This window comes from Corvus moneduloides, chromosome 1, assembly GCF_009650955.1.
Source record: "Corvus moneduloides isolate bCorMon1 chromosome 1, bCorMon1.pri, whole genome shotgun sequence".
Lineage (NCBI taxonomy): Eukaryota > Metazoa > Chordata > Aves > Passeriformes > Corvidae > Corvus > Corvus moneduloides.
In genome coordinates, this window is record NC_045476.1 from 35,002,732 (window position 1) to 35,029,118 (window position 26,387).

Sequence of the window (26,387 nt, forward strand, 5' to 3'; positions counted from 1 at the left end):
GCAGCGCCCCCCCGCCCCGCCCCCGCCAGCGCACGGGCCGCGCGGAGCCCGCCGGAACTTGTAGTCTGCAACGGCGGGCGGGCGGGCGGGGGCTCTGCCGGCGCGGCTCCCGCCTGCCGGCCCGGGGCCAGCCGCGCTCCCCGGATCCGCCGAGGCGGCGACGCGGGCACATCCCGCGGCGCCGGGCGCTGCCTCCCTGCCGCCTCCCCTCAGGGCTCCCCGCCCAGGAGCCCACCGCGCAGGGGGCAGCCGGCGGGGCAGAGCGGCGGCGCTGCCCGGCGGAGCACCATGCTGGAGTCCATCTGTGTCACCGGTGAGTACCGGGAGCGGGGGAGGCGCGGTCCCCGCGGCGCCCGGGGCAGCCGGCGGGCCGCCAGCTCTTCCCTGCCGAGCGGGGAAGCATCGCCCGAGCGGCGCCGCGGGTGTCGGTGGGGTGTCACCTGGTCCCTGGGGACGAGGGTAGGGGCTCCACACCTGCCTGGCTCCAGGAGCGGGAGCCCCCCCGGTGAATATAAGGAGCGAGCGTGTTACCTGCTGACCCAGACCCTGCCCCGGGACACTGGGGAGTGCGGAGGTGACACCCGCTCCGCCGGAGCGAGAGACAGACCATGCAAGGAAGAATGCTAATAAAACTATTGCTGATTATATCTGGTGTCTTATACGCTTTGGCTCTACCCGTTGTTGCGTCCTCAGAGAAGTTAACAAATCCTTATAGTATGCGTGTATAAAAACCTTTATTATGACTATATAACGATGATATAGACAGGTGCCACACAAAACCGCTGTCTTCCGTGCTGTGTACATGTGGAATGCAGGAAAACCGACAATACAGTTGCTGCTTCAAAACAGATGTTCTCCTTGTTTAAATTTGACATCCTTTCATGTGTCATTACTTCAGCCGCTCAAGCCAATGTTACTTTGCCATGGGGAAATCTATCTACAAGCAATCTGCTGGAGGTGTCTTAGTGTGCCCTCATTCAGTACCCTTGCAATCATAACTAAGATCTCTTACAGCTACTCTTTCTCTGCATAATTGATATGCTGTTCCATCTGGGCATAGATATGACTAGAGTGTTACTTCTGATAATGGAAACAGAAATACAGTTCATGGGATTGATCAGAGCATCCTTGGAGATGTGCAATAGCTACTGTAATCTTAAAGGATGAGATTTCGTGAAAGATAGTTATTTTGAGTCAATATCCCTCCATCAAATATTCCTGACTGCACCTGTGCTGCAGTAGAACAAGCCAGAGATCTGTTTGGATGAGAGTTTCGTCCTGTGCAAGTCTGCCTATAAATCAGTGTTCTGTGCTTATATCCTGAGTTTATTAAATCAGTGGGAGTTTGTTGCTTGATTTCATTAGAGCCAAGTCTTCACTTTTACTGATTATTACTGTGCCCATGTAATTTAATTTGAAGGACCCGAATTTAGAGTCAGTTACATAATACTGTATTTCAATATAGTAGAAGCAAACATGCAGGAAACTGCTCACAAGTCAGTCCATACTTTTTTTTTTTTAAGGTAGAAAGAGTCCATCTCAAATAGCATTGTCATTTTAAAGAAGAAAATCCAAACTGCCAATCAGTCCTATAAAGTCCAGAGCTACTTACAAACCCCGGCAGCTAATGAATCAGATATACAAGTTGGCTGATAGCTGAAACCTGCCCTTGGTTTTGAAGCTCAGAATTAAAAGCTGAATGACAGATAACACCTTTAAAGGAGGAAAGTAAATAGGTGGATATTTTTTGTGGAAAAAAAAAAGTCTTAGGTTAAATGTAAAAGTTCCCAATATACAGGGAAATAACTAAGTTAATAACTAAGATGTTTGTGAAAATAGAAAGTAACTCTGTCAGTGTTTTTACAAAACTCATTGCCTAATTCTACTGTTAAACCATTTTCAGTCATTATAGACAGAGCTTCCAGTACATTCTAGTTCGGGTTGCCTGACAGCTTCTGTTCAAAACTGGAGTGCTTTTAAACTTTAAAGGTGTTTGCAGTGGTGAGGAAATGGAGGATAGGACTCTGGTCAGATTCTGTTATGCCACAAATATAAGCCTGTAGTGTTTGAGTGGCAGTGGAACATTACAGGTTTATGTTGCCTGCTTTTTTTCAGAATATTCTTTCTATAGCCCTCTGCACACACAAACCATACAGTCTAGAGCTCATAAACTACAGGGTGTTGTGAGTCTATTCTAAGTGTCTGAGTATTGGAAATAATTATTTCTTTGTAATGTAATTGTACCTTTGCACAGTGTGTCAAAGGAGGAATCTTACTTGTCACATCTGTGTAGTTCTTTCTCGTCTCTCAGTTTCAGACTTAACTATTGCTTGTAGATAGATCACCTACATTATTTGCCTTCTTATAAATTTGAAAATTCAAGTAAGCCTTGAAATAATTTCTGATTTTGAGCAAAAAGAAACTCAACCATATTCTAGCATGGTAATGGTAATCTGAAAAACAAAAGTAGTGGCTCAGACCATTACATTCCTAGGACAGGAGAAAGTCCTCCATGAAAATGTTTGCTAAGCTCCTTAGTCACACATGCAGTTTGGAAAGGATTTGTTCATTGTGCATATATAACCTGAGTGACAGCTGCTCGGAAACTGCAGGAGCTGTCTGCTAGTTTAGAGTAAGGCTAGCCAGACAGAGAGATTTGTGCCCGCAAATACCTGTCATTAACCTCATTCCACCTATGGAACAGGTATTTAGGAAGCTGCTTGGATAGTTGCTGCCCTGTAGCCTAGAGGAAGGTATTTATACAACACTCTCCAAAGTCTAGAAAAATGCATACACTGGGACTTTACCACGCGTATTATTGACTTATTAGCTCAATCCATCAGTTTCTAAAGGATGGAGACCAATAATCTGGCTCCTGAATATAACATAAAATCTAACATTTTTTCTAACAAATAATCTCTGACAAGATTAGGCAGTGTCTGCAATAGTGCAAGGTTCAAGGCTAGTGACTGGGATGCAATTTATACATGGAAAGTGTTTCATTAGTGCAGAATCGTAATGAGATTTGTGGTTCCCACGTATTCACTGTTAGCAGTCTTGGACTCCATCCCTTTTCCAGTACTGCTGTGTCACTGGAATAGCTACCTGTATATAAATGGAAGTTACAGGTAAAACTCCTCTTTTTGCAAAATCAAGCCTGTGGTATTTTGAATTGTTCTGTGACATGTAGTACACTTGCGTCTGCAGGATGGAGTAAGTCCAGTACTGCCAGCTCCAACTGATATCTTGACAATGATGGGATTTTGGCTAGGGCACAACCTGCTGTCTTGTGAGATTCTTTAGACTCACAGGGGTGGTTGCCCTGCCAGCCCACCTTATGGGATAGCAGGAGCTGAACACCATGGCTCTAAAGAGGGGTAGAGCCCCTCTTGGCCCAAGACAGACCAAATTGCCATTAACAGGAGGGTTTCCTGTTCTTTGGTACCCTAATTGTGACAAAAGGGGGACAAGCAGCCCTTCTGTCCCCTCCTTGCTTATATCTACATCACCTTGCGCTGCAAATGTGGCAGATTGTTTCATGTAATACTTCACCTATGTCTCTAGGACCATGTTTTTATTAATGTGTTGTTGCAGAAAGGAACAAGATATAAATAAATGGAAGTAAACACGATGGAGAATCTTTAGGAAGAGACTGTATTAGTTTTGTTGTGGTTTTTCAGGGTTTTTTTAATTGCTGAAGGACTTGTGGCTTTGTGACTGTTGAGCGTCTGGAGGCAAGAACAATGAAAACAATCTTTGTACATAAATTACATGAGGGAAGTTCTCAAAGGTAACTGGAGCCCTGGGCATATGTTCTTTGGCAGTTTTCTACTGCAAAACCAGAAATAAGTAAAGTCAGCAAATTCAGATTTGTACTTCTCAGAACACGTGTAACACCCGTGGATGAGATACAAAAGATAAAACCTATGGGATCTGTAGCATGATATCTGTATCCTGGTATGGAGGATGGTGTTACATCATAGCATGGTGGTTTTCACTTTGCCTTTTTCATATCTTTTAGAAGTAATCTCCAGTCATCTGTTCAATGGTATCCAGAATTTAAAAGCTGGAAATCACTGCTAAGCAATCCAAGCAATTAATCTGGGTTGATAATCCATTACAACTGGCAACTTTTTAGCAGCATGGTATCTCAGTACTTTTTGAAATACTGAAGCAGCTTTTCAGGAGGTGCAATGAATTTGTTTTATATTCAGAATATTAGACCTCTTTTTCAATCACCAGACATTGCTAATAATTGGAAACTCTTGGATATAGTAAGTCAAGTTTGCTAGAAGACAGTATATTCCTAGTTTAGTTGATGCTGTCTGATTTACAGATGTGAGTTTAAAATATGTTATAGCTTAAACAAATGTTCTAGAGAAAGAACTTTAAATTTGGTGCTTTGCAACATAATTTGACAGTCTCAAATATTATTTTCTAATTTATTTCGTAATGATATTCAGAAGACTTTTACAAAATTTTAGAACAGCAGTTATATGACTTCTGTGAAAACTGCTTTGTTATCTATTATAATATTTCAGATTTGCTGGATTACCTGTTGATTCTAGGTTTCCAGCACAAATAGGCATGGAACGGTATCCTTTAATCAGAAGAAAATTAAGGACAGCCACACTTAGTTTGGCAGCTGAAAAATCACTTTGCTACAAGATTGCACTCGTAAAGTAACTACAGATTGGGGACAACTATTTTTGATACCAGCCATGTGCATGTGAAACCTGCCAGTGCATGTTCAGCACTCAACCACCATTTGTGACACTTCCAGGAGAATTCTGACTTACGACGTTCAGCAATTGTCTACATATAAATGCATTTATTACTGGCCGACTGTACCTCTTAGCTCTGACAGCTTGCTGTCATGAGTTTTTGGTATTAGATTGACACAAGCATTGGGGGAGGGAATAGGTGGTTTAAGGTCATTTTGAGTTGTTTCCTTGAATTCAGTTTCCATTTTTTTCTTTTCTATTTGTCACTTCGTAGATACATGTGTGGTATTAGTTCAAATTATTCCATTATAGCAGCAATTTAAGGCTTCTATATTCTTTGTGGCTTTTAGAAGTTGATTAGTTGGAGAAGGTTGTGTTGGAGAAGGTGAAGTGTTAATGCCTCTAGTGTGATGTTATTTCTTTGTCTATATTTTAAGAAGTAGCTGTGTAATTTCCAATTTCAATTTTGTCTACCTAAGCAAAGTCATGTGCTCAGAAATTGAATATGTGTTCAGACATTCTGGAAACCTTAGTTTTCATTTACCCTTCTTAAAAGTAAGGATTCACATACTGTAATAGTTGATACAAGTCTGAAGTCAATCTCAAATACTTGCCAAGAAATATGAGAGTGGTCATCCTATTCTGTTGTCCAAAAAATGTATCTCTCTTATGTATTTGGTTTGATGTTGTTCTCCTTGTGATGGGGAGCTGTGGTTTCTCACCACGACAGCTCATGGGAAAGCAAGATAAGCCATGTAGGCAGGTTGTCATGTATGTGATGAGAATGATCTGACAGAATTTGAACAGGAATGCCAAGGAGCACGTTCTGTGCCAAGCATAGAAAGGGGATTCACAAACTTACCATGGAAGAAAACTGAGTTTCCACAGGATACACATGCTTTAGTGAAAGAGAATAATCTAATGCTTCTATCTCTCTTCTTTCCAGTGGAGGAAACACTCAGGCTGCAGATCACCCTTCATATGTTCATGCAAATAGGACCTCTAGTCTGTTTTTAGGACAGGGTGTTCGGGAGAACTGAAGAGCACAGGTTGACATGGAACTGACAGAGGTCCAACAGCATGAAATGCGTTGGCATAGTGCTTACATTGGGAGCAAAACCTAATTTTACTGTGAAAATAAAGCTGGAATTAAGCCACTGTGGATTTTTTCCCTGCCTTGGAGGCATTTTAATGATCTCTTGCTAGTGTTCCATTCAGAGTATAATTACTGTATGTAAAGCAATTACTGCTCAGCTATGTATAACTGTGGGATGATGCTCAAATGCCTTTTGCAGGCTTTAATCATGCTCCAGCCACATCTCCTCTTCCACAAATCCTTTTGTTTTAGGTACAGAAATAGGAAACATTTCTCGGTGACACGATATATTTGTACCTGTAGTCTCAGCTCACCTACTGTTCTAGGAGGAACTGGCTGTCAAGAGGAGGGGATGGTTAGAACCAGTGAAGCGAGGTCACGTCTCTCTAACAAGGCAGCGCAAATGTTAAATGCAGTTTTAATCCTCAATGACTTTTCCGTGCAGCTGCTCTGCACCAGGGACCAGTCTCCCCCGAAGGCTATGCCAGGGGTCAGAGCAAGAAAGGAGGGTTCACTCATTAAAGAAACTTTGTTTGCTTCTTGCATTCATTTTAGTTTACAGTGTTTCTTCTAAAGTGTTTTTTTTTTAAAGCCAGCAGTTATTGTAGAACAACTTTGATTAGATGAAATAACCAGTGTGGTCTTAAGGGTTTTCAGGAGTGTAACTAGCTGATCTCTCTTCTCTCTCCTCTTCAAACAGCTTACTGTCTGTTTTAAGACTGAACACGTGAAACCGAAGTCTTTTAAACATATATTACTATCCATACGCTGTTGTAAATTGTTCACTGTGGCTGGCCCTTTCCAATGTTCTCACCCTTTTCTGAGAGTAAATTCTGTGAATCAGATTTTGCAGATGAGATCACACCAGACTGCTTGTATTGCAGCACAGATCCCTGTGGGACTTCACTGTAAACACTGCTCACATGCTCCTATACAGTTTCCCATGTTTTAAGTTATTCTTTATGCATACAGAAAGCCTTCCGTGCATGATAAAGATCAATCAGCTCAAAACTATACATTTTCTAATGTAGCAGTAAATGTTCGTGAAGCCCTGCAGAGTCTTTTTTTAAACAACTTAGTTCTTAGCTGCCAGCAATGTAGTTGTGCATGGAGATGCAAGCATAAAATATTTGTATAGCTGGACCTTACAAGTCCCAGTCTAGTTGTTCAAAAGTGATATACACACTCAGTTCTCCCCTATGCCTAGAAGTCAAGATTAGTGTAATGTGACTGCAGTTAAGACATTTTGTGTTTCCTTTATGTTGCAGCTTTGAGTCCTTAAGATTAGTATCCCTGTGAAAATCAAGTTTGTCCTCATTTTTTTTCTTTTTTTCCCCCTAAATACAGAAAAACTTCACTGGCCTAAGACAGAGCTTTCTAGGAAATCCCTCCTGAGTCTGGAAGTTCATAAGCTGAACATTAATAATGAAAACAGCCTCCAGCATCCACCTTCTGGGATCCTTAAGGACATTTTCACAACAGGAACCAGTAGCTACAACGTCCTTCTGCAGAGCAAAGAGGAGAAGAAACACCACACACAAAAGCAGTCATCCGCCCACCACAAGAAACACAGGAAAACCACCCGGTGTTCGTCCACCTCGCGGGGCAGCGAGCACCGCAGAATCAAGGTGCCGCTGCCCTTGCTGGGCGGCGGGTGGTGCTGCCCCGGCCGGCAGCCGCCCCTCCTGGTCACTGGCCCCGGGGCCACCAGCGTGAGGTTTGCCGGCGGCGTCTCGGCCGCAGGGAGCGCCGCGGGGCTGCCCCCGCGGCCCAGAAGTCGAACTAAAAAGCATTCTAATCTGACAAAGCCAAAGCAATCCCAGTCCTCAAAAAGCCACGGGAAGGAAGGCGATGCCTCTGGCCAAAAACTCTGCTTACTGACTGCAATCAAGCCCTCCAATGTGGAGAAAGAGAAGGTTAAATTTTTCAACTCAGATTTCACATACAATCCTCAATTTCAGTATGAAAACCCTGCTCTGCCAAATGTGTTAGCTAAGCACAGCCATGCATCTGACAGATTTCTTAAGCAGGTATAGTTACTTCTTTTTCTCCCTCCTTTTCCACTGATTATTTTTTCCTATACCTACATGATATTTGGCTTTGTTTATAGCAAGTAATTCCTCCTTATCATTCTCCCCTGCTGTTTTAAAAATGCATCAAAGATGAGAATGCTCTAGTAGAACTGAAATAAAATCATTCATTCTCCCCTGCTGTTTTAAAAATGCATCAAAGATGAGAATGCACTAGTAGAACTGAAATAAAATCTTTTTTATTAAAAAAATTTAAGCTTTCCTAAAATTTCCTAAAATTTACAGGATTTCAAAGGCATGGTTCCTTCTAAATGGGTTTACATGAAGCATAATTTAAATCAAGAAAGCTTTTTAGGCAAAGAAGCAGAGTCCAGTACAGGAAAAATACAGTGCCTAAACAGGCAGAGGAAAAAGGCAGCACAGAAATCCTGCCAATCCTCTAGGTGATGCAGGGATTGCGAGGGGATAGCAATTATTTGAGGTCATCGTTATTGAATAAGCATATGTTGATGTTCCTTGTTTTAACCAACTTTGAAAGGGTATTTGAATATACATTAGACTCAATCAAGCAACAGCCAAATTCCATTCCAGAGAGAGGTAAATTTTAAGAAGACAATTTTGGTTTTTCACAACATGCAGCCATACTGATAATAGCTACAGACATTCCCATTCTGTGTAACTGCCTTGGCTTCCTGTCTGAGTTACAAAAAAACCTCAACAGTGACAAAAGCCTTACTTTCAACTTTGACCTAAGTGACAAAACCCAGTGCTTACCTATATAGTAGCAGAAGCAGTATTCTTCCCACTTTTGCTATTTTTAAATGGTTTAGAGGATTTTTTATTTTAGAATGGTTTAGATCTTATTTAAGTTTGACAAGCTTTTCTAAACAGAGAACTCTGCTTTTCTAAACTCTCATGTTTTCAAGTGGTACTTAACTTGGGAAGACATCCTGCCTTTACATGAGTTTGACTTCTTTGTGATATGAATATTTCACTTAAAACTAAAATTCCTGGCAGAAAAGATATGTGAATTAAAAGGACTAGGGATTTTAAGAACTGATTCCTGACTTGTGAACAGACTGACTTTTTTTTCTTTTTCTAAATCCAAGAATGCACAGAAGTGTTATTGCCCATTACTTCATTGTATTGATACTCTCCATTTTCACATTGAAAATATCTGTATATTTTGACAACTCAGCTTCTGGGTTTTCATTAAAAATTTATTTTCTTTATGAGAAAAGAGAACAGCTGTTCTATTCTTAAAATATTCTTCCATACTTCTAAACAACGAACTAAATTGTAATGACATCAAATAAAACTGCTCCTTGACTAGAGCTTTTTAATAGGCTTTCCTATGATTTTTTTAGCAATATTAGCAACATAGATGACAGCAAATCAACAGCTACTTATTTGACAAGCCAAATTTAATACACATGATCCCTTTCAGTGTGGGCTAGCAGAGCCTTAAAAGTCCTTTTATGCATGATGATTTTCTGGAGCAAGGCTGTCTTTGGTTTACCCTTCTTTTAACAAAAACACCTAAGCCTAAATACTGAATATTTTAATAATGAATGATTCCTTAATATTATTCTGATTTGTAACTCTACCTTTTTTTCCTGTCCATAAAAAGTATGGGAAAAATAAAGGCTTTGTAACAACTTTATAAAAGGCAATAAAGGATTTAATATTCAATGAAGTATGGTATTTCTAACAATTAACAAGGAAGATGTAAATTGTTTCACAAGACTTAGTTTGAGTCACTAGAAAAGCATGTATTCAAAGTTTAGCTCCTAAAAATACCAAACAAAAATACCTTGCACTTAAAAATGCCCAAACCAGCAGCTTTAACACAGCTCCAAGCCCAGCAGGTGTCACTCTCTCTCTTTTATCTACAACTAGCTTTAGAAATTTTCATCTCCACGCAAATTTGAATTTAATTTCATGCAAATTTACTATCCAGAAAAAGCAGCATTAATCAAAATTTTAATCAGCAAGTATTGTAGGAGCACTTGCTTTTTCTTCATTTCTATTTTTTTTTCCACAAGGATTTTACTTGTCAGAAGAAACACGTAGGTATCTTAAAGGAAGTTAAGTTCAGAAAGGATGACTGCAGTTGCAAAAAAAGTACTCACAGTATCAAGAGCTGGGTCTGCAGTAAAAAAACCACAACTGTGTGTAGTCATCCTTTTTGCTACAAAAAGGATCAATTCAGTTTTGTTGGGGTTTTTTGAAACATTTTTGGCTTCTGTTTATTGCTCCACTTATTTTAGAAAGCCTTGGTATCTGTGAACAGAATTATTCCTATTTTTTTCTACAAAAGGTGCTCATGGCAACTGACACTTGCTCTTTTAGGAGTAAAAAGCTGTAAACCCAGCTCTTACTGACTGAACCCACCATTTTTATAGGGGGCTTTTAGGATGCTTAAGTGAAATGAGCTCAAAACCTGACATTTCGGAATTTTAGAGAATTTTTCAGTCATGTCAAAAATATTTTTACCCACAGCTGTGCATAGCCTGCTAGGACATTAAAACAGATTGTGTTTACTTATTACCCTTTCTGCATTTGTGCATGTCTGTGAAATTGGTTAATATAGTGTTACTGAAATATGTCTGGAAGACAAACTGCACTCTGCCCCATTTATTTATTTTTTTAAAGGCAAAGAGCGCTGAGGGTTTGCAAACCACTAACTCAGCAATGCTGCAGTGGGGAACACACAGGCTTGTGAGCACCCACTTTACCCCATGCTTCTACTTAACTCAAAGCTTTTAAACCTTGGGCACAGTCCAACACTTTTATTGATTGACTTTTCACAGACATAGAGAAAACATTTTTGAGTTACTCATACATTTGAAAAATGCTAATTTTAGTGTCTTTCTTCTCGTACTTTACTCTGTTTGTTTCCCTCTTTCTACTTTGTGATATTTTCTTCATAATAAGGTTTTTCATGAGTCACACAATATGTGCCTTTAGGGAAATAAACTTGAGAATAGAACGTAGCATGCAGATTTGCACTTTTCACATTGATTAACATATCTGATATTACCGAAGTTAATTCTCTTATCACCGTGTTTCAAGGTCACTGCAGCAACTGTGTGCTCTAAAAGTTTTCTGGCTCAAGCTACTTGTCCTTCACTTCAGTTTCTTAACACTCAAAGTGTTTGTTATTTTTACTGAGATGCTAGAGGTGGCAATACTTGCTTAGAAGTAGTTGTTCCCAGTGTTTGCAGACCAGATGAACTTAGCAGTTGCAATTTGCTGAACCAAATCAGCAAGTTGCAATTTTAGGTAACCTGTTTCTTTGAATTGTACAAGGCAGCAAGAATTCTATTTCTACATATGTTAAAAAAAACCCAACAAAAAACCCCCAGCCATTTTGTTGAATGAGTGATCCCCCCATGAAAGAGTTATATATCCTCTTCCCTTGTACTCATAAGAGTATAGCAGTTTTGGCTTAATAAATTAACCAGTTATGCCACATTGCAAGTGTTTGTGTGACACCTTTTAAGGCAGTAATACAAGTAGCCTACAATTAGCAAATTTATCAGATGTTGGGAAGGAATTTAGGTGGAGCTGGAGGGCTAAACAACATGGGATTCAACACTGAGTAATCCCTTGCTGTGTCCAAGTGATGTCACAGCTTAGGCATGTGGAAGATTCAAGAACGTGACACTGTCTGTAAAAACCACTTAATTGTAAACCACTTCATTCTCCACTAGCAACAAATTCCCTTCTTAACCAGGATTTATAGATAGGGTGTGCTAATACATAACACAAAGCATATCAGGCCATCCAAGTGGCTTAAGTTCTCAGGGTCTGACACAAACTTCTCTCTTCCCCTAGAGGAGACTATAGATCACTTCTCGTGGTACCACAGTAGGAAGATAGGTTTCAGAACATAGTCTTGTACAAAATCCCAGTGAGGATTAACTTTTAATTCTTTACAAAGTAATTCAAAAATTTTTAATTAAAAATATTTCTACCAGCTCTAAATTACCTTAAAGTGATCTTTGTACCACTAAGAACAAGCATGCAAAAGAAAAGCCCCTACAAACACTGAATAAAACTCAAAATACTACAGCCTGAGTGGACTAGCCTCAAAAATCTGCACTTCTCTTCCTCCCTTCATTCCTCTTGACCCAAACAGCCACCATTTTATGGCTGTTGATTAAACTATCAAGCTCAATCTTGTACTTCTTAGTGTTCTTCTTACCTAATGATGCACCCTGGACACTTCTTCCCCCCCAGCAGATAAGTTATGCAGGAAGAAGACCGATGGTGTGCATCTGCCTTGTCTGTCTTACAAATCTCAGCAGAGACTGAAACCCTTTTGCAGCAGAGCTGCTTCTGAATGTATGAGCTGACTGAAATAGGGGGCTGACTCCTAGATCACTGAGCCCCTTCTCTGACTTGCTTGCCTCACACTCCTCAGGAGAAGTCTCATCAGTACATATTTCTACAATAATTCTCAAGTAACTGTGTTGCTGACCATGGGTAACTTGGGATTCAGAGACCTGCTTGGCTGTAAATAATTTGTTTTAAAAAGCCAACACCACCATAACCTAAACCAGTCAATTAAACAGGCTTGCCTTGTTCTTGTTAGCGCTTCTGAGTTACTGCTTTCTTGAGCATCAGGGGAGTTTGCTGTGCAGGGGGGCTTGTCTTGGGACTGCTACTTCTTTTGGCGCTCTTTAGTAGTGATCAGAGGGATAGGCAGACCTTTAGGTAAGATTGAAAAGAACAGGAATTATTACTCCTAACCTGTAACCTGGTACAGCCACATAGTTCTTCTTTTCTTCCATTTTTTTAGCTGTTGCTGAAGAGTTTCCAGTTTAGCTTTAGGAACTGCAGCAGTACCAGTGTTCTGCTGGCCTGGAGGCTGGAAAATAAGCTCACAGTTGGATGCTGCACTAGGCAGCAGCTGGCGTGCTGGTCTGGATTTTCCCCTTTCCCATCAAGTTCTTGCAACACCTGACTGAGTCATCTCACCTTGGAGACAAGTGCAGAACCCCAAATTAAGGGCTTGGTGTTGTAGTCAGTGCCTGGAAACCAAACATTTCCCAAATCTTTTCCCCCCAGGGACCACTCCCAACTGGGATGGTTGTGGCAGTAAGTGTCAACACCAGGAACGTCACTGGGGATGGGGCTCCTCTCAGTGCCAGGGCCATCTGCCACTCCCCAGAGATTTGTGTGTGAGAGATGGCTCTCCCTGTTGTTTCAGTGCTTCCAGAGCCACACCTGCCCACTTGGAAAGAATTTTTGGGACTTTTTTCTGTTTCACTTGAAACAGAGTCAAGAGAAAAGGTGATAGGGGTGAGCACCCTTCTTAGTAATTTCTGAATATCTGTTCAGCAATGAGGAGGCTTAAACTTAATGACTTTCTCAGTATGCAGGAGTTCAAACTTGCAACACCTATCTGGATATGGCTGGAATGCCAGGATATGGGTTACCTAGCATGGCACATAAAGAAGTTTCCCCTTGAAGCTGTGAACTCTATCAGGTTGAGGTAGGAGAGGCCAGAGTGGGTATGTACTTTTTCAGGAGGTCCTATGTCTGAAAACCTGCTGTTTATATTGTGCTGTTGATTCAAGTGTCTCACAGCATTTTAGGGAAATCCTGAACAGCCCAGGAAGGTGCCTACAGGCAGGCAGGAAGAGCTAGAACTTGGGTCTCCACTCCAGGGAGTTTGCTGCTACAGCCAGCCAAGCAGGAGGTTTGATGTGTACTCAGTGCTTATTTTCTCACTGTTTTTTGTGATGAGATGGTTTTAGAAAACACCTGCACTCCAGCTAAGATAGGAGAGTCTTCTGGGATTTCATTTCAAATGAACTTAGGCATCCTAGAATTTGAGTGGGTACTTAGTGTTTAATCTTATAGACTTAATGGAAATTTAATATCAGCAAGTTGTGAAGACAAATTTCATGCCAGAAGATTGATTGAGAGATTACTTTTTCCAGAGTGAACAAATAAAGTTATTTATTTGTTCATAGAAACCTGATATACCAAACAACTAGTAGGTAACATAAATATCTTAAGGATCTGGCACCTGGCAAAGGAAACTGAAGAACTGTTACCATGAATTGTTCAGGCTGCTGGCTGAGGATAAAATTCCTGGGAAAGGGGTAGGAATATTTAGGTTATGGGCATCATGCTAAGCTTTGCACCTACAAGGGACTTCTTCTAGCAGCAATACATAAGAGAATCATTGATACCACTCTATTTATTTCATGAAATAGGCCTTAATTTTGGGGGGTTATAAAGAATTACTGTGGTTTAAATGAAAAGTTTAAATGAAAGTTCTATAAATAAAGTTCCTGCTCTCTCTCCTCCTTTCTGACACAGACACCCATGGTACAAGGGATACATTGTAAGGAGACATTTTTGGTTGAAGTATTATCATTAAAAATATTGTTACACATCTGCTTAATCATGGTTCATGAATCATGTTCCTAAATTAGAAAATGCCAAGAAATTAAGCAAGATGACAGTAATAGTTGATCTTTTTCAAATTATTTGGAAAAACATAAAAAGAAACATGCTGTCAAACTGCAAATGTCCTGGAGACCTGTTATGTCTGTTTTACAAGGCAGTTGTGCAACATTGCCAAAATTAAAGAGAAAATTGGTACTATTTCACTGGACTGATAATCATCTAATCATCACGCTGGCGTATGTGGGTCTGAGTTGATCTGAACCTTTCTTCAGTACTTTGGCATTAATGTACGTCTGAAGATGGTATAAATTCATTGCAGAGTGTGTCAGCATGTATTAAATGAGTACAGCCTGATAGTGACTGCCAATGAGTTAAGAAAAGAAGGATTTTAAACTGAAAAAAAAAAGATTGAGAGGAGAGAAAGAATACACATGCCAGTCTGACATGGGGATCTTAGTGCGTTATTTGCTGTGCTTTTTCATTTCATAGTCCATTAATATTATGAAGCGGACATTGCAGAAATATGGAAGCTACGAAAAATTTGAACAGGCCACTGGAGGCAGCTTGCTGACCAAAAGTCGCATCTGGAATCACGTCAGGAAATACATGGTGAAAGAAGGCTGTCTTGGTGAGGTAAGGCATGCACTGCATCAGGGAAGAAACACTTATGTAGACCTTAGACATTACACATGGATGGACCCAAGAGACCCTCTGGGAGGCCCTTCCTCCCTAATTCCAAGAATTTTCCTTACATCATACTTTTCTCATGGCTATGCCCAGTCTAATGTTTGAACAATTGAAACGACACAAATTCATTGTGAATGCTTCAGTCATCTCTCTGAGCCTGTTTCCTGATTCATATATGCTTGTTCTTAAATTCGCTTCTTTTGGGAGTACCCGAGAACGACACCCTTCCTTCCCTCCTTTTTTCAGCTACTTGGAGACCAGCACATTTCCATTTATTCATCAGTTCTGCCATCCGTTCTCCTGTATCAAATTATTTACACCAAAGGAAAGAGTTAAGAAAAGGCCAAAAAAAAAAAGCAGCAGCCCGAGAGAGTGATTTATAAGAAGCAACACAAATGAAAGTGACATAAGTGAATAAAAATGTCTGAAAGAGGTTGGCTTGTTGAGTTCATTTGAGTGCTGTTTTTTCCTGGCTTTAACCATCTAATTTTTTAGAGCCCTGTGAAAAAAAACTTATTTTCTATATTCAGGATTTTAAAAGACCAGTTTGATGAAGTTACATGACATTGCTTGGAAAAGTCAGATGAAATTGAATGTATAAAAAAGGGATTGATCCAAATGAAATCACCAGATGACACAGTCAAAGACTTGGATGAGATCACTGGCAGTAAGCAAGAGGAGTCTGGAATCATGAAATAAAAATTAATTTCCCAGAAACTAGGTTTAATTGGTAAACATAATATTATTAGGAGAAACTGCTGAACTCATCACACATTTTTGCAAGACTATGATTTGACACTTGATAACCAGACTTTACCTGTGTTTCTAAGAATGGGATTAATAAACTACAGTTTAGAGCAAGCAGAAAAAATTTCTATGTTTGGTGTGCTTCTATGTTTCCTGTGCTTCTATCTCCCTCTTCATTTTTGGCTTGGTTTGACTTCATGGAAGCTGGATCCTACACCCTCATCCAGCAGCCCATGTCCTTCTTAATGAAATGCTTTATTTTTCTGTGAAAATAGGGTTAATACAGGATAGTCTAAAATATGAAAATACTCCCTCCAGCTGAAGGGGTCTTAATAAAGCTAAGTGGCACCTGCCCTTTAAATCTAAATGCTTTGGGATTTACCTATTTTTCTTGCCTCTTAAATACAAGTTTTAGGGGACTGACCGTTTGCTGTTGAACTTAAAGCTGAATGGTCAGTTTTGAATACAGGGAAGTGTTGTATTCATACCTTTGATCCCTGGGTCCTTTTTTTTGGATCTAAAAAAAGTGATCTTTCTTTTAAGTACTCTCCCTTGTACTCTCCTGAGCAGTACTGTTTCTTTAGGCTTTACATGAAGAGGGTGCTTAATCTTCAAGAAAGAGAGTTTCACTTTTCCCTCTCAGTCACTTGTTTAAAAAGGCTTTTTGAAGATAAAATATATCAATATGCATTAGTTTCCTTCTCTCCCAGTTTTTGTTTTGATTACCAATTTTCCAAGAGAGAACAGGAAAGCAAGTGCTATATTGTTGTATAGAACGAAACAATACCAGTATTTCAATAATCTTACTAAGTCTGCATCATGTAACAGGAAAAAAGTACACAGTGCTTCCCCCTCTCATTCAAGTGGATTTAAAATTGCAACTGAAATGGTTTCAGACAGCTAATTATATAGATGCCTAGTCAATTCATGTGTGCTTACCTAGTATTTTTCTGTTCTCAGTAATACTAAGATAATTCAACCCAGTTCAAAAACTGTAATTTTCTCTAATTTATTCTGCATGCAATTGCTCCCTGCCCTCTGAGTCTAGTCAGTGTTGCCGTATTATATTTTTGAGTCTCATGTTGGTCTGGCTTCACCCTCAGCCACCCCACTGAGGTCTGAGGTTCTGTCCGTAGCACAGGTGAGTAGGATAAACTCAGCCAGCAGAGTCCCTCAAGTGATTGCTGATCGCAAGACAGAGTTATGGAGGGCAAGGGACCAAAGAGAAGTGAAATAATGGAAGGGCCAGAGGAAAAAGCAGGAACAGGAGCGAGAAGAGAGCTCCTTCAGCTCTACCTGAACTCTCTCCTTTTCAGATTGTGGTCCATCTCACGGAGGACCTGCTGTCGCGAGCCTCCATGACCGTGGTGAACGGCCGCCCCACTCTCACTATCAATGTCTCCACTGCGCGAGAGCACTGGCTGGAGGGGATGCTGAGGCACGAAATTGGTATGAGCACGACATCCCTTCTGCAGGCAAAGGGGAGTACTTGCATGCATTGTTACTTATTGCACAGTGATGGGCCAGGCACTGGACAGATACTGAAAGAGGGAACATCCCTATCCAAAGAACTCGTGCTGGAGGTGTGCTAAAGGGAAGGAGAAACCTTTTTATTACTGCAGCATGCAGTAAAAGGATTCCTAGGGTTCGTGTACATTAGCATTTTAGGCCAGAGCAAGCTTTTGAAGTAAGCCTACCAGCTAGTCCCACTTACTGCACTGAGGTTCCCATGCCAAAGGAATCTTAGAGCAAGCAAAGAGTAATCCTTTCAGATGATGATAGCCCAGAGGTTCTGCTCCAGGGCATACCTTCTGTGCTGTCACTGCTCAGGGACGTTTTGCTCACGAGAGCAATTTTTTTTTTTAACTATTCTGGAGTTAAAAAAAAAACAAAAGAGGAAACAAAAATAGTGTGACCATTCAACTTTGGCTCCAGCCATGTCACTTTGCAAACCTGCTCCTGTCACGCTGCACTGCTTGCAAATGTAGGCATGCTTTAGCTATGAAGAATTTATCCAGTGATCCCTAAACTGGTGTAAAATTGCTTTGGTTTTGCATTACACAAGGCTGGCCCAGCCCTGTGGAAAATTTCTACAAATTTTTCAGTGCATCTGTTTTAATGAAACACGTAAAAAATGGATAAACTTGGCTAGTGCCTGAATATTAACTGAAGAATAAGCCTTGCAATTGCCTAGAACCACTGTTAGTCCCATTGTAAGGGACACAGCATCTTCCAAGGCTGCAGTAGTGCTGTTTAATCACCTTCAGGAGGCAATATTTCTGCCCTTTGACTTTGCTTTTCCTTCCTTCTGTTCCCTACTATGCCTATCCTATGCCAGAGACAATTCAGCTTGTAAGACACTTCTGAAAATTCCTTTCCACAGATTTAGAAAGTCAAGTTCTCCTGATAGTTGCATTCCTTAGGCATTTTCAAGAATTTCACTTGCAGTCAGCAGGTGAATATTTGCATGGTGTAAATATCTCTGACAAAATTCTCTGTTGTAGACAAGGCTAAAGTTGTCTGTCACTTTCCCCAGTGCCCAGTCCTGCCAACTCAGTGTTCTGAAATGGGTATCTCCTTATATATTTTATATTTTTTTGTTAATCATTGGATGCTACTGTTCTAGGTGCCAAATTCCTTTTATTTTTTTTTTCAGGAACTCACTACTTTCGGGGTTTTAACAACAACAGCCAGCCTTGGTGCAACCGGAATGGTCGTAGAAAACACGGGTTAAAACCAATCAACCCTACAGAAGAGGGGCTAGCGAGCATTCACAGCGTCCTGTTCCGCAAAGACCCTTTTCTTTGGAGAGCTGCCCTGCTCTACTACACAGTGTACCAGGCCAGCCAAATGTCCTTCAGTCAGCTTTTCCAGGACGTGGGGAAATTTGTCAAGGACCCCAATACTAGGTGGGATTACTGCGTACGGGCCAAGAGAGGGTGGACTGACACTTCACAACCAGGTGAGTTCTCTATTTGTCTCCTCTGGTTCTGTCCTTCAGGGAGGCTTTCAGAATGTGCACAGACCTCCTTAATCATGTCACACGGTAAAACCTTTGCCAAAGGGAGAAATGAGACTGCACACTTTCTGAAACGGGGTCTCAGGAAAATAAGGCTGAAAATGCTCATGAGTGAGACCTTCAAGCTGAATCAGTAAAGGATTTTTTTTTTTAGTGGAAGTGGAATGTAAATGCAAAACTTTGAAAAAATCCATATTCACAGTTTGACCTGCTTTCTACAGATGTAATGTTGCCTGTGGTTATTCACAGGCACTATCTTCTGTGTTTGGTTTCTTTTACTGGCTAGTGGGTTTTGCCTTCTAGCTAGTTTTTGGAAAGGTTTTCAAAGTCAGGGATATAAATATCTAGGTTTTAAAAATAAAATTGTTCTGCTCTTAATGGCTTCTGAGAACATGCCTTGACCAAACAGTGATAGAGTATAACGTATCTCCATTCCTTTCAGGCTGTTTCAATAAGGACCAGGTGTACTTGGATGGCATCCTCCGAATCCTGAGATACAGGGAGTCCATTGATTTCCATCTTCTGACAGCTCTTGGAAAGGTGACTGAACTCATTATTCCCAAGGGTACAGTTTTATTATTTCAGCAAGCCTGCCTGTAACAACCTATGAGTCATTGTGCTTGGTTTTACTTTGATCTAGAATTCTCTGCTCTGTATAGCACCTTCAATTACATTGTGCAAGTTGCAAGTATTTTGAAGTCCTAAAAATTTCTACCAGCTTGTCCTCATTCTTCACTTATCAGATTAAGATTTATGGTCATATTTCTCAGACTTTCCTCCCTTTATGGGTTACTACCTGACTTGAAGCACAACAGACTGCCTTGGCCAAACAAGACAGGTACTAGATAAGGTGGTGGTCCTACCAGAAAACAAAATGAACTATTTGACATTAATGCATCCCCCTTTCACCACAAAGAGTATTTCATCTCAAAGTTCTCTCACTGATGGCAGGTGTTTTTCAAAAATGAGGGGTTTTTTCCCCCAGAATAATGGTATTTCTACATTCACAGAACATATTTTCGGTCCATTCTAACTGTCATGGCTTGTTTGTTCTCCAAGTCATCCTAAGAAGTGCAGAAATTTTGTCACACTTCCTGAACCAAATCCTTGGGTTGCTAAGCTTTCACAGTTCATAAAGCAGGATTCATACTCACATAAACAGGGAGCCAAATTGACAGTGAGCTTGAATTTAGAGCTGGTATACCAACATTTCTGCCTACTTAGCAATCAATGGGTGATAAAGGGAAGTGGCATATTATGATAGGGTGTTTTGGTCCACATTTAAGTTTTCCCTTTACTGTCAGAAACATCCTTGTTGATAAGCAAGAGCTACTTAGGTAACTGAACCAAGTCAGGAAGCTTTGAAAATAAAATCACACTGTCAAATAAGCCTGCAACTTTCTCTCTGAAGTTTCCTTTTGCTTTAAGCTTGCTTAACTCCACACACACACTGTTCCTTTGCTGCTTTATGCCTGTCTCTCTTCAGGGAGTCTGCAGGATTGTCAAGCCACTTGAAAAACATACTAAGTCATTCCTCATAAAATTACAGATTGCACTATGATCCACATTGCATGGCTCCCACATTAGGGGGTCTACAAGCAATTTATTTCTAGCAGCATGATAATTTATAAGTGCTTGACTTTACAACTTCTAAAATCAAGGGATCTTAAAATGTATTCTGAATGTTTTTGCTTCAGACATCTGCAGTCAAGCTGGAAATTTGTGTATCAGAACAGTGTCAGCTCTCAGCATCACAGATTAGCTGAGGTCTGCAGAGACCCCTCAGCATCATCCAGTCCAACTTCCATGCTTAAGCAGTGTCAGCTAGAGCAGTTTGCCCTGGACCATGTCCATCTGGGCTTTGAATATCTCCACTGATGGTGACTCCACAATCCCTCTGTGTGGCCTGTGCCAGTGTTTTTCCACCCTCACTGTACAAAAGTGTTTTGTGTTCAGATGGAATTTTGGGCATTTTAACTGGAGCCCATTGCCTCTTGCCCTGTCAGTATGCGCTGGTGAGAAGAGCCCCAGTCCCATGCCATCAGGTGTTTATACACACTGACAAGATTCCCATGAGCTTTCTTTTCTCCAGGCTAAACAGTTCCAGCTCTCTCACAGGAGAGATGCTCCAGTGCCTTAATCATCTTAGTGACCCTTCACTGGGCCCGCTCCAATATCTCCCTATAGTCTCATGAAAGAGACAAGTATAAAACTTGCACTGGGATCCAGCCTAGTGGTTTATCACCACTTTAAATGGGGGATTTATTTGTTTTTTTTAGGGTGGAATAGGAGGATCAGGTTGTTCCAAAGGGAGTATTAAGCTTCGCTGGCACGTCCTCCAGGTCATGCCTTCCTGTTGCTTCTGACATTACTTACAGTGTGGTGTGGATACATGCAAGCTGTTCAACGTACCTAGAAGTGACTAAGGAAAACACTTGAAATATGAGAAAAGATGCTTCTTAAAAGGAGCAGTTCTAAAACTTTGCAGGAAATAATCAAATGTGGGAAGCACTGCAGAACATCCATGTGGTGACTGCATGCAAGTAATACTGAAGAGAAACAGAATGCAGATATTGGGTGCACTTCAGTACAGCATAACTACCGTAGTTTTATAAAGTAAAGCAGCGCAATACCACCCACTATTGTGTTTCCCAAGAAACATATGAGCACAAGTAAGCCTGTTTTAGCCTCAGAGTTTTTTATCTAGTGCAATGACTATTTACATGTGGTAAAGAAAACAACCCATTTCCACAATAGGATGAGATTATGTTTTTGATCTCCTCAGGATGTCAACTTTGGTCATTGTTTACCAATTGCAAGGACTGGGGAAATGCATCCCATTGAAACCATACCTCAGATTACAGATATGTATTTCTTGTTTGCAGCAGGAACAGAAACCTCTGAACATAAATATGAGGAGGGAAGGATCCTTTTTCTTTCTTTAGGGAGGAAAAGAGGTAGAATTTAATTGCATGTGGTGCTATGTCTCCAGACTGAAAGGAGATGATTTGGTTTTGTACAGCTCCTCTGTATCCACTTCTAAGTAAGTTAATTAGGTGTAATGCCACATGATTTCAATCAGCAGTAGCTTAGTGACTTGAATAAGCCTAGGCATAGGTGTATATTTGTTTCTTAATTGGGTGCATCTTGTCCTTGCAACTAGAAAAGCACACTTGTGTACGCAGATGCAAATTGATTTTCTTTGTGGACTTTGCTCCAATTATCATCGCTGAGATACGCACCTGTCTCTGTGGATCAGGTTTAGCATCTGGATTACACTGTCCTGTCTTTCCAGAAAGCCCTTCCATGCCCCTTGCACATTGGTGAATCCTTCATGTGCACTTTAAATGCTGCTGAATAGAAACCATCACCTGCCAAGAGGGCAAGCTGCCTCCAGGGAAGCCAGACTGTGCAGGGCTCAGCTCCTTAGAAGAAACATGGGTCAAAAAGGTTGGAAGGAGCCGGCTCCACTCAAGCCACCTGGCACAAACTTCCTGTGAAGAAATAGAACGTGCCAGTTAATAAGCACAGCAAGGCTGGTGGGCTTTGCCAGTGCATATGCTGCTGTCTGCAGGGTGCCCAGAACACACAGCTTGGAGACAAAGTGACAACCACACAAATTTCATCACACTGGACAGCTGCCCAAGGAGTCCTGTTCTGCGCTTCCATGGCAGCTTGTGCCGAGCCAAAGCATTCATCCTTTCTGGACTATCATTCATGAGCTACTGCAATTAGAAGTCCTAGCTTTTAGAATCATAAGACTATGAAGATAAAAATATCCATTTTCCTTAGAAAAAAAAGCTATCAGGTCCTGTAATAGCTGGAAAATGAGAGTTCGGCACCCGTACCCAGAGGGCTCTGGTGCCATGAGGCAAACCCAGTCTCCAGCCTGCTACTGAATGGGGAAAACAAAAAAAAAACCCTAAAATTGGGATGCTTAGGTATTGTTCATGTAGTTAGTTAGTAGAGATGCATTTTCATTTAGCTGTGCATAAGCACATTTACTAGTGAAAATGAAATAGCAGAGTTCAGGTCAGCTGGCACTATGCATTTCCCAAAGTCTGCTTCCTGTGCCATGCCTATTCTGCACTCCCTTTCTAGTTCCTTAGTCTTTTGCACAGTGTTGTTTCTATTCTCGTGTAAATCTTTCTGCCTTGTTGAGAAGACATTCCAGGACTTACATGTGCTCCATTCTTTCCCTCTCTATTCCTGCAGCTGCTGTAGATGATTCTCATTCACATTCCTACAAGTCTGTTTACTGAGGGAATCAAAAGCACAATCAGGAATTATGAAGGCATTTGCTAAAATTACACTTTTTTTGCATCTTTCACTGAAGCAGACAGTTGTTCATGTTTTGAAAGACTTCTCCAAGATTTTAAATTTCCCTGCTCTGAAATATTTTCTCATTTACAGGAGAGAATTTATAGCAGCAGCAGAGAAGCAACGGGACTGTACTGCTAAATTGACCCATGTCCTTCCTTACAGATCTCATATGAGGATGTGGATCGCCTGAAAGGATTAGCTGTGATTGAAAACATGAGGGTGCCGCACTTCTTGCAAGACCATGCCCGGTACATGGAACACTTGAAAAAGATCATGGAAGTCAATGAGCTGACTGATGAGGAGCTCCAGGATCTCATAAATTAACAGTATTAGACCACTATTCACTTACTGCGCAACAATGTAGAGCTGAACTTCCCAGAGCTTGCAAGAAGGGACTTATGAGAGATGGGAGGGAAGAGTGGCCAGAATATGTGGAATTCAGAAAAAGCCCCTTTATGTCCTTCTGCATTGTGATTGTATACTGATTATTTTTAAAAGGGATTGTGCATTTTTGTAAAATTTGGCTTAGAAATTCCTCTGCAGTGATTTGTCCAATCATCTACTCTGTTTTGTATGCTTGGTATAGTGCTGAGTGCTGTCTCTTGTAATATATTGCCTTTTCCCACCCAAGTTCAGAGCTGGAGGAAAGGGGACAGAGGAGAAATTCCCCCTCAGTTCACTTTTGTTTGCCTTATCTTTGGTCATAGCTGTCATGGTTCATAGCAATAGAACTGGGGTAGACTATGCTGCACTGCTGTCTGCATAACTTTCCCATTTAGTCATCATTGCAATGAAAACAGAAAGTTTAAAAACAGTGCACAGAAGCAGGTCTTTGTGCCACAGCATCAAAGTCCATATGTTACAAAAAGTTTCAGGGTTTTTTTTAAGGAGAGAATTATCATTTAAAAAAAAGAGAAAAAAAGGTAGGGGTTGCTGTTTTAATGACTGTAAACAGGTAGCAAAGCTTTCCCCTTCATTCCCATGAATTACACCATTCCACATCTTTATGTGTATAGTACATGTTTCAGGAAGCTGAATTCTGGGAATGGCCTCCCTCCTTTGAGAGCAAGCATAGTCTGTCTAGGAAATTCAGCATGGTAGCGTTTTGGAAGGAGGATTGAGCAAAACTGTGATTTCATGACCTATGGTTCAAAATAAATTCAGGAACACAGGGCCATGATCCAGCACAGCAGGCAACACTCACTTCTTCGTTGGGTCGCCTGAGCCTACAGAGGACCAGGTCACATTTTTGAGCAGTACCCCCACATTACAGCAAGCTTGAGCTTGCAGAGCTCATTTCAGAAACAAGATGTGACTGTTTCAGAAACAAGATGTGACTGGGGGAGAGAAGACAATTCTCAAGTGCCCTATTCCTGTGTTCCAACAGAAGTGCTGCACCACTCTGAACCATCTTTACCTCTGTTCTAACTACTGGTGCTATATCCAAGACAAAGGAGAGAAAGCTCCTTACAGCAAGGAGCTTTCTCTAGTCATATGATGAATAACTTAGATGATGCAGGAGGACTTACTACATAAACTACATTTTCTGATTCTGGAGTATTATGGAACTGCTGAAGCAAAGTATTTAAGTATTCTGACAAAGGGTTTTGTTTTAGTAGACAGCATTTTACTAGGGCTCCTCTGAACTCCTGGGAAGCAGCTGTGGTTGGAGAGGCTGGGCAGGAACTAGTGGGAGCCTTTGGACAGGGCTTCTGCCCCTTCTTACCCTGCTGCTTTGCCCACTGGTAACAGGCCTGGCATAGGATAAGGTGAGTAGATGGAGCCAAGGCTTCCTCCACACCATGTTTGCATGGACCTGAGCCACAGTATCCCCCCTCCCCTTATCCTGTTCTTTAATGAAACAAATGGAACCTTGTCTTACACCCAGGACATTACCAGACATTACAGTAAAATCTTGAGAACACATTTTCTGATCCATAGGAAAATCTGTGAGGAAAAACTGATGGTTGGCTAAGAAGTCTGAAGGTTTACGAATAATCCCATAAAAGCAGCTGCCTTTCAGATACTATTGCAGGTTGTTTGCAGTGGCTGGCCGATTGCTGCGAAAAAGAAAATGCATTCAACAAGCATAATTTACTAAATTTAGTTATTTTCAAGGCAGGGACTGAGAACTGCTTGCAGCAGCCTTAATTTTGTGTTGTCAGTATTGTTCAGGAGCTGAAAGCCTTTCAGCCTCTGTATGCTGTTTTCTCTCCTTCCCTCCTTCAGGCTGTCTAGTTTGATCACTGGAGACTTTGCCTGCCCAGCTTTGTTTTAGAGCTGTGCAGAGTACACACGGTGTTGCAGCAGCCTGACAGGAACCATTTGCAGTCAGTCATGCACACACATGCTCCAGGTTTTGGCTCCTTTGCCAGAAACAGCAAGAAAGCCACATGTGACTGAAGTCAAGCCAAGGATTACAGTCAAAAGCTGTCTTTGGAATTAACTGGGCAGGGATCGTTTGAACTACACCATGGAAAAATCTGGCTCACTTTGCTAACCCTGGGGTATGCAAAAGGGACAGTCCTTGAAGAAAGGAACAATTTTGGACTGATTTTATTCTGACAGGAGAGATCCCTCCCTTTCTCCCATGACTTCTACATAAGCAAAGTGGTTTTCCTCCTCCCACAGTAGTAGCATCTTATAATCTAAATGCACGCCCGTAATGTGTCCTCAAAACCAGGAGGTTGTGCCAGTCACTGTTTTACCACAAAATGCCATGCCTACAGGCCTGACTCTTTTACCACTCTGTAGCCCTAAACACTACTACAGGCCTTTTTGCTTTATTTGAAGACCTGCATCACCTTTTTTGCAAAGCAGTAGGTGCCATTAAACTTCCATTCTTCATTATTCTAGAAGTAGATTTGCCTGGTGCAAAGTTTGGAGTCTGGAAGTGGTCAGGATCAATATGTAGCAATAGGCGAAGCTATCAGCTTCTGGTTTTGGCATCAGACATGTCATTCCTCCTTCGTAAAAGTGTTTCAAATTTTGAAGTGTAGCTTTTGTAAATTTTCCTGAATTTTTGTTTTTCACTGTGAAGAGGCTGGTTACTGAGTTGTGATACTGAAGTTCTGTGATAGAGTGTGTGGACAGCAGTGGTGAGCAGCAGTGAGCTCACGTCACTGCACGGTTTCATGGTGTCAGTGCTGTGTTGGCAGCCCTTCCTGGCTGGCTGGCTTGGTTGCTTTGCTGTGTATCTATGTCTTGCTATGTTATTCCTATACAGAAACCTGGTCAGCATTGGAAAAGCCTCCCCGTTTCACCAGACCAATTTTGAAAGGCATTTTATACAACTTTTACAAATAAAGACAAAATAATGACAGATGAGAGTA

General features: G+C 41.1%; 1 protein-coding gene across 1 annotated transcript; it reads left to right on the forward strand.

The window, feature by feature from the left end:
* The first annotated feature begins 153 nt into the window (after positions 1-153).
* KIAA0895 (KIAA0895 ortholog) lies at positions 154-26,387 on the forward strand. The gene is made up of 7 exons (XM_032105090.1): positions 154-313; positions 7,168-7,850; positions 14,769-14,912; positions 17,030-17,162; positions 18,370-18,675; positions 19,175-19,272; positions 23,218-26,387. The coding sequence occupies exons 1-7, from the start codon at positions 289-291 to the stop codon at positions 23,377-23,379; spliced, it is 1,551 nt and encodes a 516-aa protein (XP_031960981.1). The 5' UTR covers positions 154-288; the 3' UTR covers positions 23,380-26,387.